At 32.3% G+C, this 10,325-nt stretch overlaps 1 protein-coding gene across 3 annotated transcripts in view; it reads left to right on the plus strand.

Moving 5' to 3' along the window:
- CDIN1 (CDAN1 interacting nuclease 1) overlaps nucleotides 1-10,325 on the plus strand; it is a 265,077-nt gene that overhangs the window by 72,886 nt on the left and 181,866 nt on the right. For all 3 annotated transcript variants that reach the window (XM_074287063.1, XM_074287062.1, XM_074287064.1), the window contains one exon: nucleotides 8,078-8,138. In XM_074287063.1, the coding sequence (XP_074143164.1) occupies nucleotides 8,078-8,138 (61 nt within the window). The remainder of the gene's footprint in view (nucleotides 1-8,077; nucleotides 8,139-10,325) is intronic.

The following is a 10,325-nucleotide window of genomic DNA, read 5'->3' on the forward strand; positions in this document are numbered from 1 at the left end:
ATATAAGGCCAATTTTCCTTAATAATTTATTGAAAATGTGATATCTAGACTTTTTTAAAAGTCATTGTTTTCAGATAGTCCAGTAATTCCTAAATTATCACTCTTTGACCCTATTTTTTAAGTCATTAGCTTCCACTTGCTTTCCATTCTAATGTTTAAGAAATTATTTTATTTAGTAAGCATTTGTATCTCTTTTTCTATTTGACAAATTCTGCTTTTTAAAGAGTTCTTTTTTCCTGAGAAGTTTTGTGCCTCTTTTACCCTTAGGCTAATTCTGGGTGGGTTTTTGTTATTTTTTTTCTGATTTCTTTTTTTTTTTTTTTTTTTAATTTTAAATGTTATTTTCTTCAGTATTTTTTGGTGACTCTTACCAAATTGTTTATTCTCATAATTTTCATGCATAACTCTGATTTCTTTCCCTCATTTTTGTTGTTGTTGTTGTAAATGTTACTCATCTCTTTCTTTAACTCTTCAGGAATTCTTGCTGATCCTGATCCAGTTGGCATTTTTCTTTAAGACTTTGCTTGTGGATATTTTTATATTGTTGTCTTCCAAATTTATATATTGGTTTTCTCTGCCAAAATAGTAGCTTTTTATGGTCAAATTCCTTTTTGTTGTTGTTGTTGTTGCTTGCTCACTTTCTCAGCCTATTTCTTCACTTTGAACTTTATATTAAAGTTGACTGTTCACCAAGGGACTAAGAGGCACTGTACCAAATTTTAGGCTTAAAATAATACTGGGTTTTTTTCAAAGTTAGTTCTAGGAGTCTGCAAGTTTTCTATGCTTTGTTTTAATTACTACTCTCATGGTCTCTACTCTGTTCTTTGCCCTGGAATTTTCCCTGATGCCCTGTAGCCTGTTGACCCAGGAATTGTAATCAGGTGCCATGGTCTCCTGAATCCCTTATCATCTCTTGGCTTCCAAGCTGCTACTGTTTTTGTTGGGATTGCCTCAAAGGTGTAGATTTTTGTTTTTTGTTTTTTGTTTTTTTTTAATTATAGCTTTTTATTTACAAGATATATGCATGGGTAATTTTTCAGCATTGACAACTGGAAAACCTTTTGTTCCAACTTTATCCCTCCTTCCCCCCACCCCTTCCCCCAGATGGCAGGTTGACCAATACATGTTAAATATGTCAAAATATAAGTTAAATACAATATATGTATACATGTCCAAACAGTTATTTTGCTGTTCAAAAAGAATCGAACTTTGAAATAGTGTATAATTAGCCTATGATGGAAATCAAAAATGGAAGTGGACAAAAATAGAGGGATTGGGAATTCTATGTAGTGGTTCATAGTCATCTCCAAGAGTTCTTTCGGTGGGTGTAGCTGGTTCAATTCATTACTGTTCTATTGGAACTGATATGGTTCATCTCATTATTGAAGAGGGCCACGTCCATCAGATTTGATCCTCATATAGTTTGTTGTTGAAGTATATAATGATCACCTGGTCCTGCTAATTTCACTCAGCATCAGTTCATTTAAGTCTGTCCAGGCCTTTCTGAAATCATTCTGCTGGTCATTTCTTACAGAATAATAATATTCTATAATATTCATATACTACAATTTATTCAGCCATTCTCCAATTGATGGGCATCAGTATCCAGTTTCTGGCCACTACAAAGACGGCTGCACATACAGGTCTCTTTCCCTTCTTTAAAGTCTTTTTGGGATATAAGCTCAGGAGTAACACTGCTGGATCAAAGAGTATGCACAGTTTGATAATTTTTTTGAGCATACTTCCAAATCGCTCTCCAGAATGGCTAGATGTATTCATAATTCCACCAACAATGTATCAGTGTCCCAGTTTTCCCACATCCCCTTCCAATATTCTGCATTATCTTTCCCTGTCATTCTAGCCAATCTTTCGCTGTCATTCTAGCCAGTCTGACAGGTGTGTAGTGGTATCTCAAAGTTGTCTTAATTTGCATTTCTCTGATTAATAATGACTTGGAGCATCTTTTCACATGGCTAAAATAGTTCTTCATCTGAGAATTGTCTGTTCATATCCTTTGACCATTTACCAATTGGAGAATGCCTTGATTTCTTATAAATTAGAGTCAGTTCTCTATATATTTTGGAAATGAGGCCTTTATCAGAACCTTTAACTGTAAAAATGCTTTCCCAGTTTATTGCTTCCCTTCTAATCTTTTTTGCATTAGTTTTGTTGTACAAAAACTTTTCAATTTGATATAATCAAAGTTTTCTATTTTGTGATCAATAATGGTCTCTGGTTCTTCAAAGGCGCAATATTGATAGTCATGCCACATTCCAGGCTTGTGCTGACCCCAGTGTTACAGACCTTTCCTGAAGACCTCCTACATTTTTTTAGGGTGAAAAAAACATCTCCCTCTAAGATTTTGTTGGCCCTGCTGCTCCAAAATATGATTTGAGGCATGATTTCAAATTTGTTTAAATGTGAATGTTAGGATAGTTCAGTGTGTCCTAACCTATGCTATGTTGTCTTGGCTCTATACTCTGTGTGAATCTTTTAAAACTTTTACTGATGCTTATTTATTTTTTCATCACTAATATAACCTTCAACTTTTTTTGTACCATTACCATATCATTTCATACTCCCTTGTAACAAGTATAGTCAGCAAAATAAATTCACACATTGGTTTAGGCCAAATAATACATGTCTCATTCTGTGCCTCTAATCATCACCTCTTTTCCAAGAGTCTATTTTAGAGTGATTATTTCATTAACCTGAGTTTTTAAGACTAAGTTATTTTCTGGTTTTATTCATTTAATTCTGTATCACTTTGTACACTCTCAACACTTTCTGAGTCTCATTTTCTTTATTATCACAACAATATCTCTTATGTTCATTTGCGAGTTTTTTTTTTTGTTTGTTTTTTTTTTAAGGCAATTCCTCAATTGACTAGCTATGATGTATGAGTTAGCACCCTGTATACCTTAGAATCAGCTGCAGTCAGGATAAGCAAAAGTCCTTGGTCTTTATTCTTGGTCTTTAGGGGTAATTGGATGGATGTGCAGGATCTCCAAGACCTCTCCTCTTTGTCTTACTCCACCCCCTAGCCCCTCCTGCAATTCTCTGTATATACCAAACAATTGGGCCAGCACAGAATAGTGGGAAGGGCCATTTTCCAAGCATATTCTAATAGAGTATTGTCCAATTGGTAATTAGCCTTATGCAAGTGGTTGTCTAATCTCAGTGTATCAATTCAGAGTTTCAGCCCTTTACAACTAGCACCCAGTTTGTTTTCAGTTTTTTGCCAAAAGACACACAAAAAGGTTTGCACTAGATATTCTTTACATATGGATCATTTTTCCTCATTCTTTGTCTTTTTGGACATATATGAGTAGTTGTCCACTGTTTAATAATACTTGCCACTACATTACTAAGGAGACCATCAAATAATTTAGATTATACCCATGGTAAATAGGTATTGTAGATTTGGTTTCAAATTTAAATACCTTCCTAATCGCACACATAATTCAGATAAAAAATATTTATACCTAGCAAGTTTGTAAAGGTTTTTATGATATCATACCTTTTGTTTGTGTGCATATGTATAAGTGTATGAGCACCCTGTTTATTGTTTTGTGACTAAGGCTCTATTTGGAGTCAAAAAAATCTTACCTCTAATTCAATTGCACATACTAGGGAACCATCCAAACATGGGAACATTTGCTTTTTCTAGGTAGCTTGTAGGTAGCTAGGCCGGTCAGAAACACTTTAGTTCAAATCTGGCCTCAAAAATTTCCTACCTGATTGACTGTAAACAGTCAATTAACTTCTGTCCCAATTTCCTCATTTATAAAACAGAAGTAATCATAGCATCTACCTCTCAAGGTTATTAGAAGTTTGAGGTAATAATTATGAAGTGTTTGGCACAGTGCCTTGAATGTAGTACACAATAAATGCTAGGTTTCATTGTCATTGTCACATCATCACCTTTATACCTTTATATCAAGATCACAGGATTCAATAGTTTTAATTTTCTGTAGCTCCATAAAAATGGCACCATGAAAAGTGGGACTGGTGTTCTTAGGCTCTTGCTTTTGTTGAGATTTTGGAAAATGTGACCATTCTTTTCTTTCTGTGTCCAATTAGGAGTATGGGTAATCAAACACTGATGATAAAAGTATTCATTCTTTCTCAGAAAGCAACTAAAGGATCATTAATATATCAGAGCAATTTGTTATTTTCCTTCTTAGATTCAGGTACTGAAACCAAGTTCTACACATAACAGAATTTATTAGACTTTATTAGATGAGAAAACTGTAGACTATGCCATTTAGCTTTCTTATGTTTTAGGTTTTTTTGTTGTTTAATAGTAGAGAAGAATATAATTTTTAAGAAAGTGAAAGGACTCTGGGAGATGACTTTAAACTACTACTTAGAATTCCCAATCCCTCTATTTTTGTCCGCTTGCATTTTGGATTTCCCCCATAGGCTAATTGTACAAAATTTCAAAGTCTGATTCTTTTTGTACAGCAAAATAACTGTTTGGACATGTATACATATATTGTATTTAATTTATACTTTAACATATTTAACATGTATTGGTCAACCTGCCATCTGGGGGAAGGGGTGGGGGAAGGAGGGGAAAAGTTGGAGCAAAAGGTTTTCCAATTGTCAATGCTGAAAAATTACCCATGCATATATCTTATAAGTAAAAAGCTATTAAAAAATAAAAAGGAACAGGAATAATAATAATAATAATAATAATAATAATAATAGTAATAATAGAAATCTATGGGTAATAACCTGTAAACAAATTTTAAATTCTATCCCAAATCATTACTGCTAAATTTGACCCTTTCTATTCATATTTTAATGTGTTATTGTATGTGTGTGTGTAGATGGATTATGTCCATATTTGGATATGTTCTAGGAATTGTAATACTTTTTTGTTTCTGGACCTCTCTCTTCCATTGCCATGCCAAACATGTCAAACATTTGTTGGATGGATTGAATTGAAATGTGAAAGAGAAAGGAAGCAACACCGCATTTGCAAAAAAGTATGTGAATACAGCTAAATTAGATGGTGCCAGAGGATTCCTCATTATTAGATATAGCCTAATTTCAATAAAACTAAAATCTCAAGTTTGAGTATTAAGAATCAAGTTTATAATACATTTGCTTGGGTCTACATAACCATGATATTTGATTGAGCCATGTAATAAGAAGTCAATGAATAGTAATTTATAGATTATATGGAGGTCAGTTTCTCAGCTGAGATGTAAAAAGTTTGTGACTTGTCCTGGATTGCATTAATAAATGGTAATGATGAGATTTGGATCCAAGCCCTCTAATTCCAAATCCTGTACTCTTAACCATTCTACCACTTGATGGAATTTATTTTAGCAATCTCAGAGTAATCACATTCAGTTAATTAGATGTTACAATAGCTATATTTAATTCAGTCTCAATTCAACAAGTTTTTAGAAAGCACTTGGTATATGCAAAGCACCAGAAAGTTGCAAAGATACATTTTGTAATCTTTGCCCTTAAGGCATTTACAATTTAGTAAAATACATTTATAAAAATCCCATGAATAATTATAATGCAAACAGAACTAAGAGTAGGATTAGGTAGACAAAAGCCTAGGCTTTTCTTTATGGGGATAATGAGGGGTGGTGTGCAGCAAGGGATGGCTTTTGTTATTACTTACAATAAATGCACATATTTTTAATGCCAGAAATTCTTACTTTCCCCATCAATAGGTCTATCTTTTGGAAGAATTCAAGCCATAGGCTACTATGAAAGCCTTCTCTGAAGGGTAGTAAGGCAGCCAGCACCAAGGAGCAGGGGTGGGAGGTAAATGACCATTCATAAAGAATGGTATGACTTTTTTGGGCAGGCCCACCATTCTGTCTCATCTCTGAGTTCCAGAGTGATGCTATATGCATTTAGTAGAGACTATTCAAATTCATATTTCACCTCACTGTATTGAAACATCAGTTCAGTCATAGTTACTTGTCTAAATTAAATAGTTTACTTGAGCTGTTCTTTCAGTTTAATCAAAATGGTTGATCTGGATTGTGTATATTGACACATCTAAAGTCCATTAAGTCATTTCACATTTTATGAAAATTCCTGTCCTCTTCTTCTGTTGCATGCCCAATAAGAGGCATTAAAATTTTTTTTTTATAGCACCTCTGATGCTTTAATATGTACTTTCCCTCCTCTTAGAAGCTTAGTTTCTTTAAATTATTCCAAAGATAACTCCACAATCCAACAAGCATTTATGTATACTAAATGCTGGGAGCAGAAATAAAGACAAAAATAATACCTGCCCTCAAGCAGCTTGCAATCCAAGTCTACTAGCAGAGAACTATGGAAAAGACTGCAAGCAGAGAACTATGCACAAACAAAATATATACAGAATAAATTGAAGATAATCTCAATGGAAAAAGCTTAGCATTAGTGATAATTGGGAAAGATTCCTTAAAGCTAAATTTAAGTTAAAGTTGATTTAAAATTCTTTGTAGTCTCTCCCCTTTATTATGTTAACCACTTGCTTCCATTTCAGAGCTAAAATACATAAGTGTAATTTTTGTGTAATATTTCCTAATTGCAAAATTATTCATGGTCTGTTATTTAGCACCTAACATTGAAAACAATGGCTTTAACTCAGACTCGAATACTATAAGGTAAATGATTCCAACCTCTATTTATATATTTGACCAGAAATACTTTCGCTCTTCTTAATGAAATCATAAAATAGCAATATTAAAAGATACCTGAGAAATTAACTACAATGTCTACTTACAATAATACCTACTTTTCTATAATAATCCCAACTAATGGACAGAAGAAATAAACTTTTATTAAGCATCTATTTTATTTGCCAGTCACTTTGCTAAGGTTTTTACAAATATTATCTTAATTCTCACAACAATCTTGTTAGTTGTGACCAATTATTATCTACATTTTACAGTTAAGGAAGTTGTAATTGAAGGACTTAGGAAGACCCAATCTAAAGAGGAAAAAAAAAAAAGATGTTAGCCATGAAATCAGCTAACTATAATTTTATATAAATATAAGACAAATATTTCTGACCTCTGTATTTAATGAGAAATGTTTTTCCATTTTTTCCTTTTCTTAATGAAATCATAAAATCAAAAAATTAGAATGTTCCTGAGAAATTATCTCCTCTAGTATCTACTTATATAAATTGTCTATAATAATTCCAACTGAGGGACAGAAGGAATAAACTTTTATTAAGCACCTATTTTGTATAGGCACTTGGCTAAGGACTTTACAAATATCTTAATTCTCACAAGCTTGTTAGGTATATGCCATTATTATCTATATTTTATAGTTAAGGAAGCTGTAGATGAAGAATTTATTTAGGAAAACCCAATCTGAAAAGAGAAAAAAAAAGATGTTAGTCATAAGATCAGCTAAGTTATTTCAGAGATAGCTAATTAGTAAACATTTGTTTGAACAATGTGTCTTAATAAGTTATAAAGAAATGTTTGGGAAAAGCTAATGAAAAATTGTGAATAACTGGCTCCCTAGTGAAGATGCTGCATCTCAGACTGTAAGAACTAACTTATTCCCTTATTCCCTTTGAGAACATTGGCTAGCTTTAGTGAGATGCATTTTAAGCATATTTCTTAAGAAATAAGCTGCTGTTATTTGTTTAACTTATTTATAGAATACACAGTGCATCATATTTAAAAGCTTTAGTCTACTTCAAACCTTTTATTGTATATTATAAGGGAGCTCATCTTAACATGTGATAAGGCTCTTCACAGTCTTTAGAAGAAGTTTCTACTAAGAGATTGTGTTCTTCCAAATGATTTCAATTGGTTTGTTTGCTTTATAATTTGTTGTTGTTGTTGTTGTTTTATAAAGACCTTCAGGGAGACTGGTATATTTGCTCAACCCACCTCCAGAGAGTTAGTTACCGATGATTTAAGATAAGTTGTTTTTTTTGTATTTGTTATCCCCAACCTTCTCTATTACATTAGCATTCTTTAACTAGGTTTCAGTCTGGCATTTGCCCAGGAGAAGCATATACACAGGGGATGCTAACATGTCTACACTGGCCTTTTCTTGTCAGTGGAAAACCATCTGGCTTTCTCTTGTCTAGGTACCTGAGTGGAGTGGTGAAAGATGGAACAGCCCCTGTGCTTTTGGAGCTAGCCAATGAGGTAATCAGATTTTATTTTATGTATATATATATATATATATATATACATATATATATATACACACATACATACATATATATACACACACATACATACATATATATATACACACACATATACATACATACATACATATATATATATATATATATATATATATATATATATATTTTTTTTTTTTTAACCTATTTAAAACCTAAGGGGCAAATATAAAGTAACTTTACTTGGAAATGTAATTAACCTTTAAAAAAAAAAAAAAAAGGTTTCAAGGCATATTAGACATTTAAAATTATTCCCTAGTCTCTTAGTACTTAAAATAATTGGACAAAGAACTTCATTTATTAATAAACCACTTAATGTAATTAGTCTCCTTCCTTCAAGGCAAATGTGTGTGTGTTTTTAAGATCTTCAAGATTTTTTATTTTGGCTGAAATTTTGAAAATGCCTAAAGATATATATTCTTAGCATACATTGTGCTAATTTTTTAATGTATACTTATGTTAACTAGAGACATTTTGTAAAGACTTACTTGGAGTTATAAAAAATAGTGAAAGGGCCTAGAGGTTTGATGTTAAAGATATAGCATTTGCTTGATTCTTATTCTCATTAGAAAAAAAATACAATGCCAATTATTGTCCCATTTTCTTTGCTTGAAAAAGCAGAATATCCTTATTATTAATGCCAAACATAAGATGATTTATTGATTTTTTTTTTGGTTGTTATTAACTCTTAACTGTTTGGGGAAATAAACAGTAATTTGTGTTTAAAAAGGAAGCCCCAAAGACTTCTCTTGAGTGAGAAAGATATATATAAAAAAAAGTTCCTAATAGTTGCATAGAGCATACTGAAAAAAATAAAATATTTAGCTCTTAAACTTTAAAATATTTATCTACCATAATAAGAGCAATACAATATTTAGCCTGACTTGGAACTGCTTATGCAGCCCTCATAGGGATAAAATGAAATGTACACTGTTTTGTGTTGCATTATAATGGAAAACATAGAAGTAAAGCAGAAAATGTGTGTTTGCATTAAAGATGACTTGGTACCATGAACATTAGTGTTGCAGTAGCAGCAAGTTCTACATGTTATATTAGCCAGGAAGGATGGCTTCTCTCACAGCTTCTGTCTGATGTACACTGCCGCAGTCAGCAAATGAGCAATTACCTATCAGTTACCAGAAGATTTTAATAGTCTAGGAAATGTCTACACACTCTCATAGTAGAGTTAAACCAGATGATAGATTTCTTCCCCCTCTCTACTAGCAAAATTGGTATTTTGCTCTACACACTTTTCTTTTTCTTGAAAGCAGAGTATATTTCTCTTCTTATTTTTAATGTACTCTAAGTTGAAGTACTTTTGAGTCAAGGAATATTATTTCATTGAATAACTTGGAATCTTTAGTGTTTTGATAAGTATAAAGATAGCAAGGTTGATTCTGGGAGTAGTAACATAGAAGGTTTCTCAAATTAATGTTTGGAAATGATGCCATAAATGACATATACATTTTGTACAATGAAATTTTAGCATTCCATTTAAAATTTCTTTGAACAAGCCCGCTTCCTCGATCTCCTCCATTTTTATATGATGCAAAAATGTTAATCATATCAATGTTCCTCTTTCATTCACACCAATGAACCTTTGTGATGCTTCCAAAAGACTTTACAGTCAATTTCATAGTAAAATTTCGCCAAAAAAAAGGAAGTAGCATTATTTAAACAATTTGTGGCTATGGCTGCACATCGATGCAGAAGAGGACAATGCTAACTGTGAGTTTTGCTAATGCATTAGGGAAATGTGGCAATAACTGGTGCCAGATTACTGCTTCCAAACAACCAAGCTGCCATTTTTATGCGATAGTTAATATTTAAATGACAGACTCCTGCATCTGCTGACGATTGATGCAATGGTAATACTTTATGAGTCAATATATATTTAATCAGTGGAAACTGTAAAAATTGATGAGAAATATATAACGTAGGTGCATTATAGTGTGGAACAGCTCTTTTAAATAATAAGAGTACTGTATTATTGTTGATTTGAGGGGTAGGGGATATTTGTGGCTGTTGTTTTTAGAAATATCTTTACCTTAGTTATCTAACAGCAATGCTAAAAATAAGAATTTTTTTAAAATTTCACTTTGTTAAGAATAATAAAATCAGTCATTCTGTTCTCTCCATACAAATA

This window comes from Sminthopsis crassicaudata, chromosome 2 (assembly GCF_048593235.1).
Source record: "Sminthopsis crassicaudata isolate SCR6 chromosome 2, ASM4859323v1, whole genome shotgun sequence".
In the NCBI taxonomy this organism is placed as follows: domain Eukaryota; kingdom Metazoa; phylum Chordata; class Mammalia; order Dasyuromorphia; family Dasyuridae; genus Sminthopsis; species Sminthopsis crassicaudata.